The sequence below is a fragment of the Embiotoca jacksoni genome, unplaced genomic scaffold, assembly GCF_022577435.1.
Source record: "Embiotoca jacksoni isolate LCO1_2020_lvr unplaced genomic scaffold, fEmbJac1.0.p SCAF_5, whole genome shotgun sequence".
NCBI lineage: Eukaryota > Metazoa > Chordata > Actinopteri > Embiotocidae > Embiotoca > Embiotoca jacksoni.
In genome coordinates this window covers 4,391,998-4,419,250 of record NW_027185403.1, presented here as the reverse complement: position 1 = coordinate 4,419,250, position 27,253 = coordinate 4,391,998, and the positions used below count along the sequence as shown (strand labels likewise).

Here is a 27,253-nt window from a genome sequence, read left to right as displayed (position 1 = left end):
GGTTATGTCATGTTGTTGTAGCACGTGAGGTCAAGGAGATGAACCCTGGCCAACATGTACGGCTTTGAGTTGCTGACAGTCAGATACAGAACCAGTCGGGGCTCTGACTATAGGATGAGTGCAGATACAGTTTTTAATCTCTCACACACAGACACACAGACACACACATTTCTTCTTTTGTTTTTTGCATTGTGCATTGTTCCTTTAAGTTTTGTCAATAAGAACCCATATCACCTTTTCCTTTCACTGCTGTGTGCCTTTAAGAATTTCAACAACTTTTACTCTCATGTTAAGGAATTTATGTTGTTTGTTAACAGCTGGTTAGAAAGTCTGGCAGGTTCTGCAACCAGATGGACATGTCGCACACTCTAGATGTTATTTTTGTCAGTGGGGATCTGCTGACATGCAGTCAAGGGGACATCTCTGTTTTGCTGTATTAAAGTGCACGTCAGCAGATCCCCACTGAAGCTTGGAGATTAGGGCTTTAGACTTTTGGGGTGGACTGATAAAGGTTAATATAACCTTTGGACAGGTTGCACGAATACAAGGTGTGAACTCCACCGCTGCGCACAGGCTGGAAGGTGTCCTCAGATGTTATGTTCATATAGTGCTGCTGGGCTATTTTGACTCTAAATGCTTAACCATTGTCTAATACAATATTCATCATGCATATAAATGTCTCCATAACTTTGATCAAAAACACTGAATAAGACTTCTATAACACTGTCTGACTCACAATAAAAAAGTTCAGTGCACGAGATGTCCTCTTCATTCTTGTCAATACTTGGTGCCTGCATTACCCATAATGCAACTCTTTTGCTACCAGCATTGGCTAATGTAGCTCTGAGCTGTTAGCCTCAGGCAGAAACAAAGTGGCCTAACTCTACACTCCCGTATTTGTTTTTTATTTTCTAACCTGTTGTGTGCTTCAGCTGATGCTTACTCCAGTTAAGTCATTAAGGTCAAAACATCCTTCTTCTTTTTTTTTTTAACATATGCAGTAGTACTTCCAGTGAACTGAAAACAAACACGTGTGTAGTCAGTGGGGCGCACACTGTCATCTATAAAAAAATACTTTTATTTAAAAAAAAAAGAGCCTTTACATAAAATACCTCCCACCCCCCCCCAAAAATCAAACATTTAACAAAAATATATTGCAACATTACAATCTCAAGTGTACAAAGGCAATCTTGAAAATGTACCAAAGCAATAGGAAGATATTGCACTTTTTACGATTGTTCAGCACATACTAGATTAAAAGGCAGAAGTTTACAATCCTCAGATTTGTGAAAACACAACATTTAAAGGCTCATCCTGATGTTGCTCATTTTCAGCTTTGCTGCAAATACACAGACCAAACCTCCTGTGCCTATAAACTGCAACTGATTAATGTACATTTTTTTAACACCAGAATTACCCTGCTGGTAATGTTTTACCAGCAGGGTAAAATGTGCATATTTTAAACTCCAGCATTTGGAAACATTAGCTCATTTCAAAACACAGTACTTGCATGCAGTCTAAAAAAGCATGCTTACATGGCTAACTCCATTATATAACCTGAAAGTGTTTACAGCTCTAGGCACAAATCGCATCTGCAGTTATTTACTGAAATGACTGCATTACAACGACAACAAAAACAAACAATTTCAGCATGTTTTACACGGTGCCTCATAGGAATGGATAACAGGTGATTTTCTTTTGAATTATTAATACAAACTATGAAATTATTGAAGTTAAACACTAATTTTGCTATGAATATTTTTGTTAATCTGGTCAACATCATTCTCTGCTGAACAATAAAATCTTGCACTGTGAGGTCTTAGTTATGGAAATAAAAAAATAAAAAGGACTAAAACTAATCGGAAGTCTGCCTGATGAACCGACCTCCAGAGGAAACGGAAGCACCGCATGTCCTTCCATGTGTGCACATGAAACATAAAGTGCTATTGTCAGAGTCACAACTCTGTTTAAATTGCAGTGAATTATTTGGCCTCCAGGAAATAACTCCTGTGACACGGTGGCAAGGAGCAGGAAGCTGTTACATCTGTCTTTGCATTACTTTGACGTGCTGTTCAGAAATGTGGTCCCTGGGTCTTTGGTGTGGAAATAAACAGACATTGTTACACGGAGCAGCCATCACTGTATTTCTTAACTCACCACTTCAACACCAAGGCAAGATGGGGTTAAGTGAGGTTTTTTTTGCAATTCGTATATTGGATTTGCATATTTTATGGGATCACAGCTCACGTCCAGAGTTCCGCTCCAGTGTGTTTTATCTGCTTTGGTTTTCTGATGCTTCTATCATGGCTCTGAATCTGGAGTTTTCATCTGCCAGCAAAGCAGCGGGACTGTCAAACTCCAAAATCTGTGAGAATGAAGAGGATAAAACCAAATCAGCACCAGCATATAAAATCTGGGCATATCATCTCTACGAATATTGCAAACTAAGTTATTTCCCAGTGGCAGGGTATGAAAAGCATTTTAATATCTGGACAGCCTTGTTACACTTTGGTGAATGATACAAGTTTCTTTAGCTCCTGCTGGTCAGTATAGGTACCCGCACTCAGCTTTGTCACTCAATTTTGACGCTGTTGACATGGCTCAAACAACATAATGTTATTTTTTTGGTAGTTTCAGTCATATTCGATATCTTATAACATCGACTAGGACCATAGATCACACACAATAAATTCAAAGATAATAGCTAAGTTGTCACCAAGTTACCTGTGACCATGAGTATGTGCTATTTAATGCAGTCGGTAACACGTATCTGTCTAATAACTAAATAACTAAACTTCATTCATGTCCGTATACAAACTGTGTTTTTACTGGCACTGTGCTGCAGGGAGGCCTGTGAGCAGAGTTACGGGACCATAGTGGCAAAAATCCACAACATGAATCCTGTCTGTCCTGATGCATCCATCACTTTTCAATCACCGCTCTAAACTCTGCATGTTGATGATCCTCAGATCAGATTAATGGAGGTGAACTCAACATATTACCAGGGTTAAGGGCTGACACTGAAACTGGTACTCATTCGTGTGCAGTTCATGTTCTCTGCTTGCATCAAAAGTTGACTTGAACACCACTCAATTAAATGAGTCCTGCCTTATCCCATCCATCAACTCAAAGGGACCCGTTCACACAGGAAATTAGGGCTGTTTCAACTTGCAAATGAGTTTCAACCAACAGACCGAACTTTGCAATCAGTGATGTTGCATTTATACGCACCTGGCCGTTGTCCAGGACCATGACCCTGCTGCAGCTCATCACTGTGTTGAGACGATGGGCGATGATGAGAGTGGTGCAGCTGCCAAACGCACAGCGAATGGTCTCCTGGATGAGACGATCTGTCTCAGTGTCAATGGCTGCTGTGGCTTCGTCCAATATAAGAATCTATTAAAAAAAAAAAAAAAAAGTCGATGTCACACAGGGAATACCAAATAATGAAGACACGGTAAGAAACATTGTGAATAATCCAAACAAAGAAATGGACCTGAAATTATAGTGCATGTGGATTTTGAATAAAATGTAAAATACTTGTTTACAAAAATAAGAAAAAAACTTCATCCACCATATTCTGTATGCTACTCATGTCCAGCTCATGGTTTTTATAACAGTTTATGGGACGGCGCAACAATGCACACCACTAGGTGGTAGTGGTATCCCATCCAGGTGGTGAGACGGAGAGGCTCTTTTCATGATGAAGAGATCATCACCCATTCCAAACAACACGCCACATTATATAAAATCTCATATTAAAGGAAATGTATAGAGTATATAGTAAATCTAACATAGCAGTATTATTGTGTTATATATACCTTGCTGTTCCTCAGCATGGCTCTGGCCACACAGAGTAGCTGCCGTTCTCCCACCGAGAAGTTCTCTCCGTTCTCCGTCACCTCTGAGTGGAGCGAATGAGGCAGCTGGCTCACCTGAGGAAGGTCAAAGGGTATACAGAGGTATGAGGACAACTGTTCTAATCGTGTCATGTATAATTTAAGATCTGACCATCTTACAGTACCACTCACCATTTCCTTAATATGTGTCTTCTCAAGAGCTTCCCAGATGTCAGAATCAGAGTATTGATCCCACGGGTCTAAATTACTCCTATTGGAATGTAAACCATACATGTTATACTCATCAACTGGATTAAATGTTATGGCAATTTCACATAAAGACAAGAAACACGATATGCTGCTGACACTGAACCCCAAGATCAATACTCATCTGATTTTATGGTAATTGACACCCACAAAGCAACTGACAGCTAGTTTTTATAAAAGCAATGCTGCTCGTTTTTGTATCACTCCTGCCCATCACATTTAGCATATCTGTTGTTTCATTTCTGACCACACAGCACAATTTTTGTTTTTGTTGTGATTTCCCTTTTGGAGAAATCCCAATAATGGACACAGACCAGATCAGTGTTGGGCCCACACAATGCAAATAATATATCTCCCAAAAAAATCTTCCAAAAGCACATTTTAGCCAAATGTTGGGAAATTTAAATGTTTAGAAACAGCATCACAGACACTGACAGACTGTAAGTAAAATATCCTGCTAATTTTTTTATGTAAAAAAAACCCCAACATATATTGTTGCTATATAAGTGTGTGCATTAAACAGGTTGGCTGATTAAAGACAAGTCTCCATTTGCAGGAGGTAGCAGCTATCTGTATGGGGAGGGAGCAGGAAACACATGCAGACATTTAAACAAATAACAGACACACATTTTGACCACCTGGTTGCACGACTAAAACAGATTTTCCATTAGAGCAGCTGCATTAATTGCTAAGGTGTGGGTGTTTTTTTCATTTCTAGTCAAATGTGATTTTTTTTTTTTAAGCCAGAACAATACATTAGTCACACTTATTGATAATGAAAGTAATTATCAGTGGATTACCTGATGGTACCGATGAAGAGCACGGGCTCTTGAGGGATGATGGCAAGCTTGCCCCGCAGGTCATCCAGACCAATCTGTGCAATATTGATTCCATCGATAATCACGGAGCCTCCAGTCAGCTCCACGAGTCTGAACATAGCCACAGCCAGAGAGGACTTTCCTGCAAACACATCCAGAAAAGACAGTGTGTTAACAAATGGGGACATGCTGAAACTGAGATGTAACTGAAAATGCTGCGAGCCGGGGAAAAGAAAAGGTCAGTCGCACCTGATCCTGTGCGGCCCACAATGCCGATGGTCTCTTCAGGCAGAATAGTGAAGGACAGGTTCTTAAGCACCAGAGGCAGGTCATTGCGATAACGCATCTGCACGTCCTGGAAGGTGATCTTTCCCTCCTGAGGCCAGGAGGGGGCAGGAGACGCAGCCTCGGGACTTTGTCTGGGTGCTTCACTCTCAAGACTCTGAGATAAGGAGAGGCGATGGTATCTGCTATTAATCTCTAAATCTCTGTAGAAGAGCAAGCCCCCTAACTGATTTCTAGTGATTTACACTCGGTGAGCTTTTCTTGGCACTTTCGAAGAAAAAGTTGAGTTGACACTTTGTGGTTTCATGGCTGTTGTGTGACACGAGCACTGTCATGGGCTCTGGAGTGTGTAAAGACAACACACTGGGTTTTCTATCTGCTTCCTGCTGAGTTTATCACACATACACAATCACGTCGCACAACAAAAACCCACTCACACATGTCTGGACACGTCAGCTGTTCTGAATTCAACTGCTCTTTTTTACTGGTTTAGTCTGGTGCTGTGATTTCAGACACTGACCCAGTCTATGTGAGCATGTACAGTCTGTGTGAGTGCCACATTATCCATTGTGCTAATCAATGCTCTCACCGTTATATAATGATTGATCCTTTCAACTGATGTAAACCGAGCTTCAGTCTCTGTGAGCAGCCGCACTGTAAACTGAAACAAGCCAGTCAGCTGGAATTGAAAGAAAAGCAGAGGTAAAAGGTTAATGATTAACACTGTCACACCAATTACTATGAAACACTCGCTATTTATGTGCACTGCTCCCCTTCAGCAACCGAGCAGTAAAACATCGGAAAATTTATAGCCTCATAAACAGATTTGCCGATAGGGCTCCTGTGCAATCTTGCTAATCGATTTCAATTCTCTGCCACGGTTGTCATAACAATGTCGATCAAAACATGCACTAAAGCACCAAATGTTCATAGAATATCTAAACCCCACATCTGACAATGAGAAAACAAACACATCTCAAAGACATGCTGCGAAAATAACCTTGTGTGTCCACAGCAAACAGAGCATCTGTCATACCGTACATACTGGTTCCTTAAAGCAAGAGCATGAGCTGTGTGCAGTTTATCTAAATGCTAAGCAGTGGACTGCAGCTAAAATGTTAAACTACTGTAACAGGAGCACAAAAGAGTATTCAAGTCTACAGGTCGAATCAAGCAGTGATGTAAATAATACAGCAAGAATGACCAGAAATAACATAAACCACCATCAGCTGCCAGACCAAGGAAGGTTGTAGCAGTATAGAATTGAGCAGCGGTGTCTTTTAAAGCTTATAAATGTTTTTATTTCTTCTGTCAAACTTGACATAGTCTAAATTTAACCTGAATTTATTTCGGGAACAGTTTAAATAAATCTGAAAATGCTTTTACATCTAAACACTTGGCCAGAAAGACACAGCAATGCAAACAAGGAACTGAAAACACTTCGTCTCTCGTCTGGAACCTAAAATTACTGACTCTTTTGGCCTTTTAGACGCCTCGTGTCTCTCTACATTCTGTGTTTCTACATGTTTGTTTACAAACCTGCACTGCATACGATAGGGCCAAGCCTGCGTAGGCTGGAGGTATCTGATTGTGCATGAAGACAATGAGAAGTGCTACAGCAGTGATAAGAGAGATACTGATGAGATCCAGGCGGACAGCCAGCCAACGCATGGCACAACTGAAGAGGTAGTTGGAGGCCTGGTTGGTGTCCAGCAATTCCTGATATCTGTAAAAAAAAAAAAAAAAAAAAAAAAAGAGAGAGATACATGTAAAACTGTAAAACCATTTCAGCCAGAGCAAAAGCAAGCAGAGATCTACACTATCCTGCTTGCTGTGGGGACATTTTCACATATGAGGTCTGGTACAGTTACGAGATGAGGAGCAAACTGAAAAACTACACAGAGATAAGATGAAATTCAAGTTTAATGCTCTCCATGGCTGACAGATACCATTATACCAACCTTTGGAGGAAGTCGTGCCCTCTTCCATAGGCATGGATGGTGGAGAGTCCCTGAAGACTGCTGGTGATGTGAGAGGTGAATGGTGATTGGCTGATGTTCTCCAGGCGCTTCAGCTCGCGAATCAGAACCCTGGAAACAGACAATGCAATATTGTTAATTTAATTTCCAAGGTTTTCTTATTTTTCTGCGTGTAAGTGAATATTGATTATGGCAAATGTCACTCATAGCTGCTTCAACTGTCTTTCACACCCCGAGGCAGATATAACTTCATAAATACAGGCAACTTCTGTTTTGATTTGTAAACCTAAATGGTTGTAAAAATCCTAATCAGTCTAGACTGTAGCACTGTAGAAATATAAGACCTCAATTCATGTTAGCCTCATTTGGATAAAAATGGGAGAACATTGTGTGAAAATATAGTACTAATATTTCCAATAAATTAAATTTGACAGGAAATCATGAAAATCAAGGTACATTACATGTAAAAGCGATCCTGCATGAAATGAGAAGCACAAACTTTTCATAAAGTGATTTGTAGTGGTTTAAGAAAAAGCACTCGTGTCATCCATGCAGCTTTCAACCCCCTATTTACTTCGTAAGATCTTATAGGGAAGACAGACATTACATTTTAATACTAACATAAAAACAACGAGTGAGGGAATGGAAAATGCATCAGTTCTAATGATGCAATCGTGCGGCTGACAGGTTCTGATGAGACGACGGACAGAGCAGCCGTTTCCCTGATCGGTTGCTTCCCTCTTTCTGATGCTTGTCTAATATTATGGATCATCACATGGTAGCCAGAGAGAGATTTCAGACTCACCGTCCACAAGGTAGCGTGAAGGAGAAAGGTTTACTGACAAAGGTGGCATGTCTCTCCACTTTCAGATGCAAAGACAGAATGGATACTGCATGGGAACTACAAGTCTCCAATGAATCATTTGGTTTTCTCATAAAAGCAGAGAAGAGAGATGGAAAAAACATGACACTTCCTCGTTTCGAGGCTGTGATCCAGACAAACATGTTTATGCCCTGGGCAGTTTCATTTCAAAATTCAATAAAGGCTGTTTTAGAAGGGGGTAATTTCAATGGGAGATCCAGTTTGATGTAACATCCATACATATCCAGGGATGTCATGAATTTGTAGGATGCAGTATTTCATCCTTCTGAACAGCACTGCCGTGGGTTATCACTGCCTGTTGGTAACAGTTGGGGATCATCTCCTCCTCCTGATTCTGGTGGGCTGTTTTTCAAAGTGGATCATTAATTCCATTTGTATTAGGGCAAAAATCAAGGGCCTCTAACAAGATAAATACAGATGTTTTGTACATAAATGTATCCCTCAAGGCACAAACTGCTATCTGGTGAAGGAAATCAAGAATCCCAGCTAATGTGGGGACGAGATATCAAGTGATATATGAGGGGGAGGAGGGTTGTACGTGTTAAAACTTCCTGCCTTTAGGACCAAATCCAGCTCTGCCACACCAAAATAATCACATCATATTTGCCATGACTTGATCAAATGTGACTGAATATTACAGATATGTACATATTTTGTATGTACATGAACGTTGTTTTTGTAATTTCTGACTTTATATCTGTACAACAATAACACGTCATGTTCTTCTCGATCTCACATATACAGGAAATGGCAAGATGCTGTGGTTATTTCCCCTGACGCTAATAAGCTGTTGTTGCTCGGTAGATTCCCCTTTATTGCACAATTTCTGTAAACATTTAAATAATGACTAAAGCAGAGTCATCACATCCTCCGGGGCACTCCTGCAACATTTACCACAGAACAAAAGCCGTGAAGAAAAAAAAAAAAAAAAAAAAAAAATCCATGACCGATAAGACTCAAACACTTTCAGATAAAGATCATCAGAGCACTTCTTTCACTGAGATGTACCTGCTTCTCTCTCTCTGTCTCTCTACATTGTGAAGTGAGCCTATAATAAACACTACTGATTGAAATTAATTTGCAAAACTGAATTTAGAATCACACTGTAGCATAATAGGTTGTGCTGAAAGGAATGGTGTTGACTCATTCAAAGTGAAAACAAGCCCATGCTATCATGTCTCCATGCATACGGACAGCACATTCTCATTGGCAGCATTTTTGTGCATTAATCAAATGTGTCTTTGTAAAATCAAAATGGATGCTAAAACCACAGAGAACAAAAGAAAATTATCCATCAACTTTGAAGTTCAACAGCAATTTTCAACCTGTTTTTTCTTCCCAACATTTATTGTTTCCAAAAACCAGCAGCAGTCAGTGAGAAAAATACAGCATTAAGCTCACTGCACACTGTAGACCGTATGCCAATAGCCATGATAACAAAAGAAGTGATGAGAGTCTGACCTGGAGACACGGTTGACAAAGAAGAGGAAGGCTCCCAAGGGCACGATTGAGATCAGGAACCAGGGGAAGACGATGCCCACCATTCCCAAACAAAACAGCACCAGAGTCAGATTCTGCAGCAGCATTTCAGCTTGCATGGTCAGACGCACATCCACTGTCAGGGGGAGAAATAAACCATATCAGACACACAGTGCAGTGTTCGAAGGGAAGGAAAGTTTCCTCTTTGTGTCCTGCTGGGTGTCTTTTCGTGTTTTCTTTCTCAAAAGAGAGAAAAAGAAGCAGAAGGTCTGCAGGTAACATAAACACCACAATGGAGTCGACAAAAATAAGCTTAAAAACAAACCCAACCATCCAAAACAAATACAAGTCACAAATCAACATGTCAAGCAAAGACACCAGTGAAGTGGATAACAGAGAGCCACTCGCTAGGGAAAATACTCGATGTCAAATCACACTGTGTCTTGGCACTACACCTTGTCAACCAGGGTGACTTCACCGACTGAGAGCTCTCCTGAGGGAAAGGTTCACAGTCAAGACAAATCAAGCCTCACCCTCGTCCATGTCCCTGGAGAAGCGGGTCAGGATACGACCCAGAGGTGTCGTATCAAAAAAGTGCATGGGGCTGAGGAGGAGCCGGCTGAAGAGCTTGTCGTGGAGCACGGAGGCAGCCTTTACCGTGCACTGTCAACACAGACAACATGTTGCGTTTGAACATGAGACCTGACACATGTAAACAAACAACTTCAAGAAGCATACGGAAGCAATCATGACTCGGATACATAAACGGTTGCAGGGAAATGGTCTGTCAATGCGCTCAGCCTCAAACACAAACAGGATAAATACAGCAGCACTTATGTTGCCTGCAATGTTATAAATGCTACCACACCGTATGCTAAGAATGTGCACACTGGTGGGTAGCTGGGTTTTTTTTTTCTCCCTTGCACGAGGCAGGCTGTCAAATCTTCATTTATAATGAGTTTCTGGGAGGCTGACATAAAGGTCACGACCTAATGCGCAAGAGACATTTCACCAATTGGACAGAAATTACATGTGGCAGCAGAGAACAAATTAATTCTATTAATGGAATATTTAACACTCGCTAAGATCTGATCACAGCTAGAGGTAAAAAAAAAAAAATTAGCCATCTTTGAAAAATTTACAATTTTAAGTGGCACACATTAACGTGGGGACCTAACCTCTGCAATGCAGTGTCAGGATGGGTTAGCTTGAAAAAGAGAACGCACACCCGAGGGGGCTCGAGCGCACACACACACACACACGCACACGCACATGCACACGCACGCACACGCACACGCACATGCACACGCATCCTTCCTTTCTCTGGGCTCCTTTGTCTCCTTTGCCCTCACAAACAGACAGACAGACACACATGCAGCCGTTGTAAAGCTGTGAGACATGGCAGTGGACAGATAAATGGATTTGGCCTGCAGGCATTTTCAATTATAGCGCTGGAACCATGAGAGCATGAACAAATGACAGCAAAGAACAATTAGGGAGGAGCACTGCCTAGCTGTGAAGCACAAGTATATCAGCTTTTTATATCACTGTGAAGTTCATCAGTGGTTTGGAGGACAAACCTTGTGGTTAGAAGGAGGCTTACCTTCACGAACACCAGCCCTCTCATAGTCTTCAGCAATAAAGCGGCTCCCATGGAGATGACGTATACAGTTGAATAGTACCGAATGTGAGGGTTGAATCTCATGCTGTTGCTCGCCATCGTTTCATTCAAGATTAATGATGTGTTCTGAGGGCAGATGGAGCAACAAATTACAAAGACTGAGAAAAAAAAAAGGAGATTTTTCCCCATTTTGCTTCTAATGAAATTGAGAAAGGCAAACTTTGCGTTACAAACAGTCCGTGAAAATCTGTGAGTTCAGTGATGTTCACTATTCTGAGCACATTTCTCAACAGCAGCAGCCACCGCCTGCTTTGCAGCACATCTGTTTCTTCACTGCTCGTGCTTGTTTTTAATTAAGTTTACCGAGGTGCTGTTACTTTTTTAATCATGCACATTTGGATTAATGCTCAGTCAGCTGCCACAACCCATTGAGGCATAGTAGTTATTCTCCTTTTGGAGCCAAATTCACAGTAAAAAGGGGTGTTGGTTATAGTGAAGAAGGATCGTCTCCCAACTCACCCCGCTGCCTTGCCTGATCCAGTGGCTCAGCCACCAGTTACTGAAGGCTATGCTGCCAGTGGTGGAGAGGAAGAAGAAGGCATTGATGAAGAAGACCACTGGACCTCCTGCTGCTTTGATGTAGGCTCCATACACAGACCAGGCGACCGCACCAGAGCCTTTCTCTTCTGCTTTAATCAGTGGTTCTAAATGAAAGAGGCGAGAAAGAAAGAAAGCCAGAGAGAAGTTACTCATGATGCAGTTTCGGGTAAACAGCATTCAGCATTCAGTTTACATGTAGAGCATGAACAGTGGCACGGTCTCTCACCTCCACCCTTGCTTTCCACCTTTGGTCCGACCTTGGCAACTTCAACAGCACTGTCAGCCTTTTTTGCACCTGTCCTCTGCAGCTTGTTTCTTAAATTTTCTTTAACCAGATTCTGAGAGACAAAAATCAGGATTAAGGGAGGCGAGTTTGGAAACATGTCACCATCACAAATCAAAGCAGCCATGACAACAACACCATGAAAGTAATTTAAACAGAGATATCGGTGACATGGTCTTTAGCAGCTCACCAGTAAATCAATGCACGCATAAATAATGAAAGGCCTTGTATACATTAACATTTCACTGCTATTGGACTTGCCTTTCTGGGCCTATGAATTATTCAGCTTGTAATGTTCAAAGTTATTGTGTAGCAGGGGCAAAGATGCCTTATTCAAAAGAGCCGGCTTTGTTCCTCGTGTGCCCCTGGCCTTACCTCCTGTTGCATGCTGTTGAATAGGGTGGCATAGTCACGCTCTTTACCCATTAGCAGTGTATGGGTGCCATGCTCAGCAATCTGCCCGTCCTTCATCAGAATAACATCATCACACTCGGAAAGATACTGATAAATAAAAAGGTAGAACAAAGGTAAAATCGTTAGGATTTAACACTGCGGGCATTTTAGACATTAAGACCTTTTAACTCTATCAGTTGATCGGTGTTGCTTTTAGAACAAGAAATTTTGTTCATTAAACAAGCGAAAAAAGACACAACATTGTCCTTACCTGCAGCTGGTGTGTTACAAAGAGCACCGTCTTGCTTTTTGCAGCAACCCGAATGGCTTTATTGAAGATATGGGAGCCCACACAAGCATCAACAGCGCTGAGAGGGTCATCCAGGAGGAGTATGGGTCGCTCACTGTAGAGGGCCCGCGCCAGGCTCACTCTCTGACGCTGCCCTCCGCTCAAGTTGGCCCCCCTCTCTCCAATCTACAATCAGAAGATAAAAAATACGTTGAGTTTGAACCAAATTTATTGCATAAACTTAAACTGCTACGCAAGATAGTTTAAAAATAAAAAATTTTAACAGACGTTTTGAAACTGCATATACCTCTGTCATGTCTCCGTATGGGAGCTCTGCAAGATCTGGGAGAAGACAGCACGCTTCCAGCACTGCGTTGTATCTGACGTGGAAAAAAAGGAGTTAAATTCAGAAATAAATCTCCTACTTTTGGTCCGTTTTTCTTTGTAGCACTAATATTATATAGTGGATCTTACTTGTCTTGGTTGTACTCGTTTCCAAACAGTATGTTCTCCTTCAGTGAGTCATTGAGAATCCAGGCTTGTTGGGACACGTAAGCGAAGCCACCACTGGCAGCTACGTTACCTTCTAACAGGGTCATCTGCAGCACAGAAACAGAAGGTTGCAGGAGGAGAAAACACTTGAAACGTTCCTTTTCAAATTTGTGGCTGTTCTGCGGCTTTGTGTGTGAATGACAGCTTCAGGGAGAAAAGCTGTCTTACATGTTATTAATATCTGCACTATTTGAGGCGGAAATTCAGACTGTTGTACTTTCAATTGAATCTCACCTGTCCCAGTAGAGCGGACAGAAGAGAGCTCTTTCCGCTCCCGACACCTCCACAGATTCCAACCAGTGAACCCTAGAAAAGGAAGAACAATGGCACGGTGTAAATGACATGATTCAGATAAAATCTAATTCAAGCAACTCCTCATTGATCTACTACTTGTACGTGCTTGCGGTGTTACCCTCTTAATACGTAGGTCAATGCGATGCAGGGTCTTGTGCAGTGGGGGTCGGATGCTTTGCGTGGATGAGATGGTGCTTTGTGGGCTCTCCTGCTCCATGTTTGTGAGGAGACTTTGAGCGTTGGGGACTTCCTTGTTTGCTTTTGCGTGCTCTGTGGAAATGTACAGTCTGAGCTTCTCCCTGCGCAGCACACGCTTGATCCCGCCACGCTTCACGGGGGGCGGGTTTGTTTTTGAAGCCGGACATCGTGCCTTTTCCCACGCCAGAGTGGCATCCTGAAATTCAACTGCATTGCTGGGGTCCTCCATTTTGACTAAAATGGTCTCTCTGCTGTCCATCATGAATAGCCTCTGTGGAGTCAAGACACATAGAAACAACATTTAGTTTCAAATAACCATTGTGATGACAAACTTGACAAAATTGTGTGCTTGCAAAATATGAATTTATTGTTTTTCTTTTGTGCATGACTAAAATAAGTGTAGCATGAAGTAAAACACTGTTTACATGTGGTTTAACCTACTTTATGAACTTGCTTGGCACTATGTAACAAGATATTGTCACTCATGACTACATTACTCAGCTTCATGCTTAAACTGCAGTCCACCCTGTCCTTGAGTTCATCAATACTTTATTATGCGCTACGTATGTGTAAAATGCAGAACAGCTCCAACCTTTTGCTGCATCCTTGGCAGAAGTACTTGCTTACTTCTGCTTAGCTGGCTCTGTGGACCCATTTCTCACCAACATGTGACTTTTACCACGTGTGTGGAAACAGTATGTCGAAAATGACAGTATGTGGTGTGGGCGGGTTTGTTTTAGCAGCAACAGAAGCACATTTTGATTGGCTCTAAACAGGGTCAAACCTGCTTGTCCACTGACGTACTGAGTCCATCTTAGTCTGTTGACCTGAATAAAGTGTCTTTACGTTTTGACAAGTGTTATACTGCAGAGATAAATAAATAAATAAAATAAATAAATAGTAAGTTATAATATAACAACATCTTCTTTTATATAAAAACCGTGGGCATCTTAGATGACACCTATACCAGTCATCTTTACTTAAAATTCTCTTTATTTAGCCACCTCTGCAAGAGACTAGAGTACCTTTCATACCTGAAATCTTTTGGCTGCGACAGCACCCTCTGACAGTGACCTCACGGCCAACGGTGTGACTTTCAGGGCAAACGTCATGGAGTTGAAAACGGCAACCACAGTGAAAGCCTGAGGTAGAAAGTGTAGAGGCGGAGACAGTTAAAACATTTTTCACCCTTCTGAATCATGAATCTGAAAACACGAAGAAAGGGAGTTTTCTTTCCAAAAAATTACAAAAATGACATATTCATCATATCCATAAACTGTAAAAATGGAAATTACCTCCTAGTTTCTAATTAGGGACTGAACACTACTAACAAGAAAAATAATCAAATCTGAGCTAAATATATTTGATCAAATACCCTTGATTTTATGTCTCATTCACAATTTCATTAAAAATAAACCATTTGCACGATTGAGATTCTGTGAACAGATCAAAGCTCTGTGCTCCTCAGTGCAACTGGGACGGCTTAAATGACTGAGCAGAGACCAAAAGTCATGTCACAACAATTCAGCAAATTCTTGATTGAACTGCAAGCTGGAGCACAGAGGAGACAGGATGGAGAGCAGGGTTGTAAAAATGAAAATACTTCAATATGCTGGATAAAGCATGTGTACCTCCCTTTTACCCAACACTGGTAATAGATTTATTCAATATCTGTCAAATAAATTGTTGAAGAAATTCAACTTATGTTTATTCTTTTTTGATGTATTATACTGCACAAAAGACATTTTGGAGTTCACCCTACTTCTGGCTATGATTGTGCTGTTTCCATATAGGCACAGGACTTGCTGATGCGGTGAGAAATGAGTCCACGGTGAATAGAAATGTGACAGGGGCATCACACGCCCGGAAACTGCTTGTGGTTCAGAGTTTCACCCGGGGCTGTATCTGATTTTTGATCTAAGTGCTGATCATGGCTAAAAACTCGTCACATCAACTTTAAAACAAGTTTCAAATTTAAAAACATATCCATTTGTGTCATGTAAAGAATCATATAATGTCCTTTTTTAAAGATAGGGGCCTTTAAATGCAGTAAATTTGAGACTAAATATATATGAATACCTCTGCAGCATTAAGGTCATAGCCCAAGGCCATATGCAGGGTGAAAGTGCACACGCATGCTATCACCACGACGATGGGAGCCACACCCACTGTGAGACTCTGGACAACACCAGCTCTCTCCAGTATCCCCCTCTCCTCTGATCGCACCTCTGTGGAGGAGATAAGAGAAACAGATGATGAAAAAGGAAAGACAGTCAGAAAGCGAGAGAAAATAAAGTGAGGCTTGAGTGACTCCCAAAGGCTTCTCCAGTGAACATTCAATCAACAACACCATAAGAGTCACTAACCAACACAGCCAGCAGACAGAAATAGATACAAGAGGGAGGAACAAGAGCCTCCCTCTTGAAAGGAGCTTCGAAACCTGCTGAACCTTGATAACTCTCCGAGTCTAATGCCCAAATTCGGACCCCTTCCTCTATGTTTGTATCTCCCAAATGCACGCTCTGGCTGCTTTGTTAACTCAGTTCACTGGGTGCAAACACTGGAACAAAAAGCTTGTGCATCCTCAGCCCCTGCAGCACTGTGTGTGAAATGTGAGAAGTCCCTCCTCCTGGTGCATCTTACCCCCTGCTGGGTCTCCTCTTGGATGGTGAGTGTGTTTCTGCGTGGATAACAAAGGACGAGTCACATGTCCTGGGCCAAAAACACTGATCGTCCATTTAGCAACAACGCTAACAGAAGGGACTGACACTGGAACTCTTAAGGCTCTTTGGCCATTAAGTTAAATGCTTATTAATTTGCATTATACTGGGTAATCACAGGACAGCAGTGAGAAGGAGCCCCACCTGGCTAATTTGGAGAATGATTAAAAGGGGAGAATGATCCTTATCCACAACCTACAGCGTGGACCTCATGAGAAAAGGCCATCGCTAATTCATAGATAAGTACAGCAGCCTTGACAGTGGTTCAAGGTATTATAAGGCCCCAAACACCTTGCAAATTAACCTTGAAGCCAAGGGATTCAAACTGCCTTTGATTATAGATGATGCTCCATGGAATGACTTAAACAGGGAAAGCTAATGAAAATGGATTTAGGGTCAGGGTTATCTTACTAGATCACGACAAGGATGAGTCTAATTTGAGGTGATAAACTGACCATTTAGTTCCTAATGTGCAACAGCGGCAGGTGTTCAAATGAAGTGACACTTTATTCCGAGCAAGTTGGGAATAAAAAAAAAAACACCGAGCAGAATGAAGTTCTCAAGAAAAGCACCTCAGGAAATGAGCATTGCCCAAGTCGCTGAGTCATTTAAGAAGACGACAGCCACTCACTGTGCACGTTCTGTGCAAAGACATCCTCCCAACAATACATCTTGATGAACTTTATGCAGCCCAAGATCTCGTTCATCAGTCTCACGCGTCCGTCAGTGACCGTCACACACTTCTTGCGGAAATACGCCGTCAGCCTCGATGCAAGCATCTGTCCAGACGGGAACATAGGGGGGAAATGATGACAAGAGAAATAAGTGGCAGGGGAGGAAATGAAAGCAGACACAATCACATTAGCTGTGCTGCAGGCCTGTCTGGGGGACCAGGGTGATAAACGCCTTTCACATCAATAGCAGGGTCTCCGGCTGTCAGGCTGCAGCTTAGATTGAGTGTAATTTGAAAATAACAGCTACAAAGTTGACAGAAGATTGATAGCTGCAGAGTTACGAGGTTTTTAAAAAGCGCTGGTCGGGTTCTTCAACACTCTGAATTAACTTAAAGATTTTAAAGAGATCACTACTTGTGTCTCCTACTAACCAAATTCTAAAAAGTTCTAGCTGAGAAAATAATGAGTCAACAATAATATGCATCTAGGGTCATTAAGTTTTGATACAACTTTTAGAAATTGATATAATTAAATTGCTAATCGCTGCTATAATGAGAGTGCTCATTTTACAAAAGTGTCATGAAAGAGAGCTGAGCGCAAACACACTTTAAAGACACGGACAGTCAGATGATTGTGTTTTTAATCTTTTGTGTCTGTGTTTCAGAGGCTCCGGTTGGATTCGTACCATGGTGGGGTAGAAGATGATGAAGATGGCCGACCCCAACAGAGCAGTGGGGCCCAGGAAGTATGCGGTGTAAGATAGACCCAGTATTCCCACCAGGGGCCCCCCGGCCAGCAGGCAGCCCACTGATACCGCTTCATACAGCCGCTGGCCATCGCTGGAGCAGATGTTGATCAACTAGGTGGAGAGACAGGGATTTTAAATTACATACAAAAATTTCAATGACATAAACTATTTCACAGAACACCACTGAGACGATAAAAGCTATCTAGCAAATACAGTCGTCCTTATTCCCACGTTTATTTGTTGGACAATGATTCCGCTTAAGCTGTGTAATGACTAATCTTAGACCGCCTCCCTTCCCTCAGGCTACGGGATTTGTCGAGATCTAAGCAGGAATTGTGTAAGAGCAAAAATTAAATCCATCTCAATCATCTGCATGTGGTGCCCTGCAGCGAGGGATGATTTAGGTAATTTGGAGATGAGTCCCCTCCAGGGTTGTGCCACCTACCTCGCCTGGACTGATGTCTTTAGTGCTGCGCAGGCGGAGGATCTTGTGGAAGGCGAAAGTAAGAGCTGCCCCGCGGAGGCGCGCTGCGGTGCGGTAGTTGACGGCCCACATCAGCGCCAGAGACCAGGAGCGCATAAGTTCCATGAGGAAGATCCCGGCGACCAGAGACAGGCCGAACCAGACGGAGCTGTTTGCGCTCTGGGAATACTCCAGCAGAGCTCGAACCAGGAGAGCCTGGACATGAACAACGAGAGAGGGGGGTGGGGTGGTGGGGAGTGGGGGGGAGTGGGGGGGGATTGGAAATGATGGTAAAGAAAAACATGGAGAAAAAGTAACAGAACAAAAGCAGCAAACAACAAAGACAAAACGCAGAAACATGAAGGAGATAAAGTGGCACCAGAGAAGAAGAAGAAAGAAGAAAGAGGAAATGGAAAGGATAATTGAGGAAATGCCACAGATCGAGATAAGCAGGGCAGGGGCCGCATGAAAAAGAAGAAATAAGATTACAAGAAGATGAAAGAGAAAAACAGAGGGAATATTTCAAATAAGTAGACCAGAGATTAAAGTATAATAAGCACAAAAAGTAGAAAGAATAAAATATTCATGCAAAGAATCTGTGAGTTTTAAGGCCTGATGGCATGGCACGAAATGGCCGACAATATTTTGCGTTCTGTTCAAATATGTTAAATCAGGCTGGAAACTGCAGAAAGAATATATTCAACATTGCTTTATCAGCAAGTGTGTGAAATAAATCACAGGAATGTGAGACAAATTTGTCATTGTGTAACAACTAAATCCAGTTAATGCTATTAGTTATGGGTAGTTGCACTCACACAGTGCACATGTTAACAAGACACCAAAAATAAACAGCTCAGAGCAAAAGAAACAAAGGAACTGATTCAGAAACACGGTGAACTGGGAACTCCGTACATAATTACTCTTTAGTTTTAGGTGGTTATTTTTGATTTCTGATAAGGAGTGTTTAGAAATATGCACACTTTGAATCTCTCTGATCCTCATCGAACATTTGGAGGGAAATCCAAAGTGTGCCAGATAGAAAGCCCTGCACGTCTCTCAACCAAAGTGTGACTGGGTACAAACCAGCTAATCTGTGGTACTAATATGGGTTTCACCATCGAAGGCTTAGTAATCTCCCAGTATGTTTTCATTTCAATTTCCAGACCAGCATGAAATGGGATAAAGTGATTTTCAGAAAATACGAGGACTTGGGGCTCTGAGCCAACGACCAGGCTGAAAGGTGTATTAGCCCAATCAGCGAAATAAAATGAGAAAGAAGGATTTGGACAGTACTCACGGGCCCAACAAAGCCTGCCACCATTGTGAGGAGGAGGGATAAGATGGCCACCAGCATACGGGTTTGGCAGAACCTCCAGAAGACTCTCGTCAGGGATGCCCCTTCTCGTCCACTTCTTTTGAGCTCGTCACGCCACAAAAATTCAAGCCTGGAACCAAAAAAAAAAAAGCACAAAATTAAGGACAAGTTATATGAACACAGTTCAACCAGACACTGAACTTAATTTCCAGAGTAATAAGACTCAGCCTTATCACGTGAACACTGTGCAAAGAGCTGCTATAGTGCCAATTAACTGGATGTAGAAGTTGCCATTTTTGAAGGGCAAAATTATCATAAGTGAAAAGAAAACTTTGTGTTGATTCTTTTCCTGGAATTAAGTGAAAGATGTTTCTCAGACTGCCCAAAGGCACAATGGGGGATATAAACAGGCAATCATGGCAGCTGAAAACCCACAAAGGAAAAAAGAAGGCAGCAAGGGTGATAATAATGTAAAGGTGACCTACAATATACGATCATGAATGATGCATCACATAATTAGACGGAGAAAGGTGCTACCAAACATGTTAAAGATGTGCTAATGTACATTTATTGCTGTATAATATCCCCTGAATTGGGGAAATATCTTGTTGGCCAAATGCATCACGGCTAATGACTCTATAAAGCAGCAGCGGAGCAGCTGCAGAAAGTAATTTACGCCCTAATGACTTTATTAAAAACGTATCAGAGATAGACAGAACATTAAACCAACTCGAATCTCACACAGCCCGATAATTACAACTTGAAGTCAAATGGTGTTGAATCTAAGAAATTACAATTAATTGCAGTAAAAGCTGCATAGGCGCAAGCTTGAGTCATTGGGAATGAGACTTGTGTGTGAGTAATACACTAAGTGCTGCTAAATCCTATCAATGAACCAAGAAAGGAGAAAGAACAGCAAAAAAGTACTTTTTTTTCATAATGACATGGACCTATAAAATGTAACAAATGAATACAATAAATATCCAGTCATGCATATTTATAGGTTTCATTATAATAATTAGCATCATTTCCAATATTTAAAACTTCCACGAAACAATACTTCATAGATCTTAAGTGTGTGCATGGGCACGCACATAAATGGAAATGAGAAACACCAGGCAGGGCAACAGTGTCGGCTCCGAGGAGGAGGAATTATTTGCTTTTAAGCAGGACTGAAACGTTCCTAAAAGCCATCATTTCAGTTTGCCAGATGGCAAGCGAAGCTGATGTTTGTAGAGGAGTTGGCCGGGACATTGCGTTCAAGGTTCGCACCTCACTGAGCACCAACAAGTGTCAACTCTCCCAGGGTGCTTTTTTTTTTTCTTCCCAATTCCCCCTTGCTTTGCATCGGGGTTGCGTAACCGCTCGTGCTATGTAAACACTAAAAAAATAAAGCCCTCCTGTCTCCGGCGCCCACCCGTGTCAACGTGATAGCTTTGTACTTCTTTGCCGCTTCCCTTTTACGCGCTCTTTTGACACACAAAGCAGCAGCACGAAACCTAAAGGCCCCTCAGCCACAATCTTCGCAGTTGTCACCAGATACAAGGGTGAACTTCCTCAAACAGTCACCCTCCTCTGTCCTGCCGAGTCACGGCCCCCAGACCTGACTTGACACACCAGGCACATGATTAATTGAAAAAGCATCGGTTTTCTTTTTAGTGAGCAGCAAACGCTAAATGCCCCCTAATGAGCTCATTGTGAGTCTTCGTGGCTCATTCATAGATTCGTCGCTTTACTACAAGGCACTTCTCACGCCGTGGTTTGGCAGGCAAACAGTGACTTATCCGACAGTCGGGCTCCAGTCAATAACAGCTAATGAATGTGACAGGGAGACATTGTGCAGCGCAGGTACAGGAGTTAATGACATAACCACCCAAGTCAGGCACCAACTCCGACCGTAATCTCTAATCCCTGCTATTCTCAGCAACCCCCAATCCCAGCACAATGTTCCTGTATTGGTCAGGAGAAACAGGATGTTCATCAGGTAAGTCACACAGCACAGACTGCACAAACATTCAAAATCCTGGACAGTATACGTGGCAGAGATCACATGTACAGCACTCCAAAACCTCAATAATACAAATGAGCAGGTTTAAAGGCACAGCAAAGGAGGTTTCTCAATGTTTGTTTGAAAAAAGAAAGATAATCTTTTCCAACTGTGTCAGAGAGATCAGTTCACATGAAAACACCCTGAAACAACCAGGTCCACCGGGTACTTGAGACAAATAACACGACCTTCTAATCTCTGTGGATCATTCTCTATCACAGCATGTGTCTACATTACAAAATGATAGCAACACGCTGACGTTCATTTAACACTATATGTACTAATACAAGTGACAGAAATGCATTTAAACCAAGGATAAATTCACAAACAGGTAAAGCATGTTCACTACATATTAACTGGTCATTTTATTTTTTTGCAAATTAACAAAGAAACTTTCATCGTTTCATATCAACGAAAGCATAGGAGCATGTAATTGAGATGCCATGTGATGTGCAGTCTGTACTGTATTTAAAAGGAAAGGCTGACAATAATACACTTTTCATATCAACAAATCTGATTAAGAGACCAAAACCCACAATACTCTTCAACAACCTGTCCGTGGCTCTAGGCCTCACACCCTTTCATTTGATCAACTATGTCACAAATATATCCGTCCAGCCACTCATTATCTACACCCTCTTTATCAGGAACAAGGTGACCGGGGGGGCTGGAGGCAAAGGTGGGGCATGACCTGGGCAGGTCTCCAGTCCAGCACAGGGCCAGCACAGAAAGACATACGACCATTCACGCTCACATTCACACCTATGGTCAATTTAGAATTACCGATCGACTTAGCATGCATGTTTTTGTACTCAGAAGAAAACCAGCAGTGAACCCACGCAGGCACAAAGAAAATATGCGAACTCCTCATGGAAAGGCTCCAGCCGACCGGCAAATTCGAACCCAGAATCTTCTTGCTGTGAAGCAACAGCGCGAACTGCACTCTTATATATGTTTGAATGTTTCAAATTTCTTCTTGATTTTCGAAAACAAATGGGCACTGCAATTCTTTGTTAATATTTTAAATCAGAAGTAAATATTACTTGAGTTGAGGACTGAGTTTGGGTCGTAGTTTGGCGCGCTTGCAAATGCCCTTACAGAAAAAAAAAACGCAACTTCCCCATGTTTTCCACCTGGAACACATGACACATGTTTACCGTATGTTGCAACAAATAACATGGGAAAAATGTTTCACATGGGAATCTACATGACCTTCACACATTACACAAATCACTTGTTTCACATGGGAAAAAACATTTTTTTTATACGTGCACACGTGCGTATGTGGGCACATGTGATCATGAGTTTTTGCATGTGAAACTGGAAAACTTTTTGTTCCTTAAAGGTATTTATGGCAGCAGTACACTATACATGAGATTGTTTTCTTCACAAAAAGCAAATGTATAAAATATTGCATAAATGTTACCCTTTAATGGTTCATACCCTGTGCACAGAAGGCCCTCCAGCATATTTTTGCCTGGTGGACAAAAATCAAGTGTCTTCAGGGTGGCGGCATCCTATGAATCAAATTCAACCTTTAGAAAAGAAGATCTGAAACTTGTAAATTATTCCTACCTCACCTTTTCATTTCATGTCCCACTAAGCACCAGTATTTCAGCATCGACTAGAGATTTCCCACAATATTTATTTTGATAATTCCCACCACAGGAAACTTTCATCAGACAAACCTCAGCCGTGCCACATTTACCTCACCTTTGGCAGTTGACTGCAGAAGCTTCGTGGCAAGACAGTCCCCACACATCGTCTATAGACAAGCTGGACGCCTTGTAGGCCTTCAGTGCCAGCGGGGAGAGCCAGTGCAGGGTCATAAATGAGAAGAGGCCGGCGTTATCGACTGGGTGCTGATGCCTGGAATAGAGTGGAAGACGTAGAAATGGGTGAGATGTCTAAAAGTGCAATCGCACACACAGGCGCTATGTTTGAGGAGCACACCCGCGTAGGTCGCTGAGAAATAAGGGGCCCCTTTGGTTGCCGGAGTGGATGAAAGGTGAATCATGCCTGCAGTGTTTGGACAGTAATTTGCATGCTCTTCACAAAACTCGAAGAGAGTAGCGAGAAAAGAAAAAAAAAAAAAAAAAGGCCAGGGTTTATCAGTCGGCTGACATATGTTTAAACATGGTGCCGTGTGTTGCTGGAGGGGGACGGGGGGACGGGGGGTGGATGAGTTCCCATTCCTTATCAGGGCCTCCTGCTGCACCCTGACAATCAGCACATTACACATACATAATAAACATGAACTTTTGCGTCTTTAGATATGAATGTCTGTCTACGGGACGGCCTTGAACTCCACCTGCCTTTATGTCTTCATTTACCTGGCTTATTATCAAAAAGTTGGCACATAAAGTTAAACATAATTTTGTTTACTTGTGTGTTATCCTGAAGGGCTTCAAGAGCTGCAGGCTTTTCCGATAGCGGCCTTGTCTTTTGGGCCCCCTCTCCATTGACGCATCCTCTTCCTCGAGCTCTGGCTGGGGTTGTGGGGCGGACAGTGACAGGCCCTCCACCCGCCCGGCTGCTTCCAGGGCGTCCGGGAACATGGCAGACCCTCTGAGGAGAGACAGACAAACGAAATGAGACCTGCGACAGCAGCCGGATCATATACAACTGCCAATATTTACCAACAGTCATATGACACCTGTAATTTCAATTTGTTTCATTTTCAAAACGGGCATGTTATCAACTTTTGAAAGACATAACAGATCTGATTACATCTGATTATATCAGTGATCGTGTTTGATCCAATCACTGAAAACAACGGATTCAGCTCACAGTGATTTTTTATTGTCGTTTAATCTTCTGATTATTTTCTTGATTAGCCAATTGATTACTAATTTGATTGTTAAATTGTCAGATTACAAAAATTCACATCACCATATTGAAGGGCTAAAGCTGATCCTTTCAAATAGCTTGTTTGTATCTGAATAGTCTAAATTACATAAAACAAACAAATGTTCACGTGAGCGAATTTTTGGCCAGTTTTGCTGGGTTATTCTATTTTCAGAATCATGGCAGATTCATTTTCTTTCAGTTGACCGATTAATCTTCACGCTGTGGCAAAGATCTGCTGGAATGGTGTTCTTAACAGCAGACTATAGAAGCACTCCCAACCTGACATTTCCAGCGAACCAAACAGCAGGAAAAGGAAGAACACAACACAGTAATATCTGCCTGTTCCTTTTTCCTTCCCGATACAGAAGCGCTGTATTTTGCTGAATCACCCTCTGAGACGCAGATAGACTTGAGAAATCACCTTGCTCATAGGTCGCGGGCCATCTCTGGCGTTCAACTAAAGTGCTTATCTATTTAAAGACGACCTGCCAGCAGCCCCAGGAGCTCAGGAGCAGACATCTGAGCTGCCAGTGTGTCCGTACACTGTCACTGATCCCTTCTATGGCAAAGCTCCGTGACAAGGTCAGCCTGACTTGGTGCGGGAGGGGGGGGGGCAGATGCACTGTCTACAGAACGCAGTCAATGATGAGATCCAATACAGATAGCCCGGCGGGGGCACAAGCAGAATCGCATAACGGAAATAGACACAATAGGTATCAACGCTGCAACACAGAGTCGCTGCGAATGTAAAAGCGTGATGGAAAGCAAACTCTGGGGTTGAGAAAAAAAAAAAGAAAAGCAGTTTGTGTTCCCCCTGTGCAGCCCTCCATGCCCATATCATGTGAAGTTTGCCATATGGCCGCGAACTTTCAGAGCTCTCTTTAGAGAAAGACAGCTCGTCATTCATTATAGTCAGAAATTCCAGGAACTGCTTCAGGAAAATAAATCAAATGATAAGGTTTAGATTAAGGTGTTCCAACTTAAACCTGCTGACCAGTGATGACCTCCCGGTAAATAAAATGACACAAATAACTGTGCCATGGCTTGTTGACAGTAATATATGGCCTCAGCTGTAAGACAAACAAAACATGCATACGTCTGACCTGCTTAAACCAGGTTTGGACTGGTTCAACAAAATGTTAGAAAACAAAAAGCAGGCACTCAAAAACGGTTCCATAAAACATTCACAGGAAAACACACATAGCTGTTGATGAAAGACAAAGACAAAAGGAAAACGGGCTGGAAAATGGAGCAGAAGTTAATAAGTAGAGTCAAAGTACACAACAAACTGGCCTATATGAGAAAAAGGTAAACTTGAGTAAACAGTCAGACGTATGCATGTTTTGTTTGTCTTACAGCTGAGGCCATATATTACTGTCAACAAGCCACTGCACAGTTATTTGTGTCATTTTATTTACCGGGAGGTCATCACTGGTCAAACATTTTTAGCCAGTTTTCAAAAAACAGTGGGCAGAAATATGAATTATTATCACTTTAAATTAATATGAATCTTCTGTTTCATTGTTGATACAAATGACTGTTTCCTGTAAATAAAAAGGTTTTAAGTTTTCATCACTTCTACACTTACATTCAAGTCGGCCTTGCTCGGGTCACCTTAGCAGCGGAACAGATCTCAGCTGGCGTGTTTATGAGCAGGAAACGCGGATGGAGATGCAGACGACCATGGTGTCTCTTCCTCTGAAGTTTTCCTCATTAAACCTGAATTTGTTCCCCCCCTCCTCCCCCCCCCACACACACACTCATCTTCCTCAGCGGCGCAGCGCGGCTCGGATGAAAACACGGCCCCGGAAAACGAGGCAAACTTTACGCCTCACGTGTAACGCCGTACGTGCCCGCTTCTCACCAGCTGCGTCTGAGGCTCCGGTTCAGCGTCACACGGAGCCCGACAGGGAGAAGGAATTCCCGATATCGCCCCTGACGTCACGGCGGCTCCGCCAACCGTTGACGGCGATGAACTGTCACTGTGGCAACGGTAATAATAACGAGGAAATGCACGTTCCAGAAAGACGCGGGGCCCCGCAGAGGGAGGGCGCGCCGGTTGGTGTGATCGCCGGCTCGCGCAGGAATCTGATTGGCCGCCGCATGTAAACACGAGGAATGACTCTCTGTCTGGACTGGACTCCCGAAGGAGGGCATGCAACCCGCAGGAGAGACACCCTGGCATGAGGAGGGAGCGTATATACCTCAGGCTGAAGTTTACATTTAACAAATGTGTCCATTTAAAGACTCATTAAACATGCAACTATAAATATGAAAACAGTAAAAACACTTAAATGAACAATGCCAAGCATTTTCCTCTCAATTGTATTGTTGTTAAACTTACTGACTGACTAATAGACTGATCATTATTCACATGTGTGGGGTTACAATGATCCTTTTTGTATCAATTGACAAAATGTTTTCATATTTTCAGTTGTCATACAATTTTGAGATGAAACGTTAAAGGAGTTAATAATCTTCACCTGCAGCTCTGGTGCCCTTCAATCAACACTACAGTTTTTTTTTTTGACACTGCCGCCTTCATCATATATTAGACTAATTGTAAAAGTCTGTATGAATAAAGTGCACACAGTATTCTGTCATAATTTCCATAAATGTATCAATATCAGAAATTTGCAGTGTTAATATCGATCAA

General features: G+C 42.2%; 1 protein-coding gene across 2 annotated transcripts; it reads right to left on the bottom strand.

Annotated features, from left to right (window-relative positions):
• Positions 1-1,070: 1,070 nt before the first annotated feature.
• Positions 1,071-26,501, bottom strand: LOC138211388 (ATP-binding cassette sub-family C member 5). Of its 2 annotated transcripts, XM_069171219.1 has the most exons (29): positions 26,186-26,501; positions 24,133-24,315; positions 23,461-23,616; positions 19,683-19,830; positions 18,368-18,601; positions 17,860-18,033; positions 17,132-17,279; positions 15,860-16,008; positions 14,815-14,922; positions 13,701-14,051; positions 13,523-13,594; positions 13,211-13,335; positions 13,044-13,116; positions 12,719-12,922; positions 12,430-12,555; positions 11,998-12,109; positions 11,691-11,875; positions 11,154-11,297; positions 10,084-10,213; positions 9,533-9,686; positions 7,171-7,299; positions 6,749-6,935; positions 5,799-5,888; positions 5,174-5,366; positions 4,907-5,066; positions 4,032-4,110; positions 3,822-3,935; positions 3,232-3,396; positions 1,071-2,365 (listed from the first exon to the last, which is right to left on the bottom strand). In XM_069171219.1, the coding sequence occupies exons 2-29, from the start codon at positions 24,303-24,305 to the stop codon at positions 2,273-2,275; spliced, it is 4,176 nt and encodes a 1,391-aa protein (XP_069027320.1). In that variant the 5' UTR covers positions 24,306-24,315; positions 26,186-26,501; the 3' UTR covers positions 1,071-2,272. The 2 variants fall into 2 exon arrangements, with proteins under 2 accessions (XP_069027320.1, XP_069027321.1); XM_069171220.1 differs by lacking the exons at positions 23,461-23,616; positions 24,133-24,315; positions 26,186-26,501 and adding an exon at positions 23,191-23,260.
• Between the last annotated feature and the right edge of the window lie 752 nt (positions 26,502-27,253).

Coding starts and splice junctions, on each gene's coding strand:
- LOC138211388 (XM_069171219.1), bottom strand. CDS start 24,305: ATGTTCCCGGACGCCCTGGAAGCAGCCGGGCGGGTGGAGGGCCTGTCA. Junction 7,300..9,532: donor TTTGTCAACCGTGTCTCCAG/GTCAGACTCTCA, acceptor GTCTGTTTCCAG/GGTTCTGATTCGCGAGCTGA. Junction 2,366..3,231: donor TGGTCCTGGACAACGGCCAG/GTGCGTATAAAT, acceptor TCATTCTCACAG/ATTTTGGAGTTTGACAGTCC.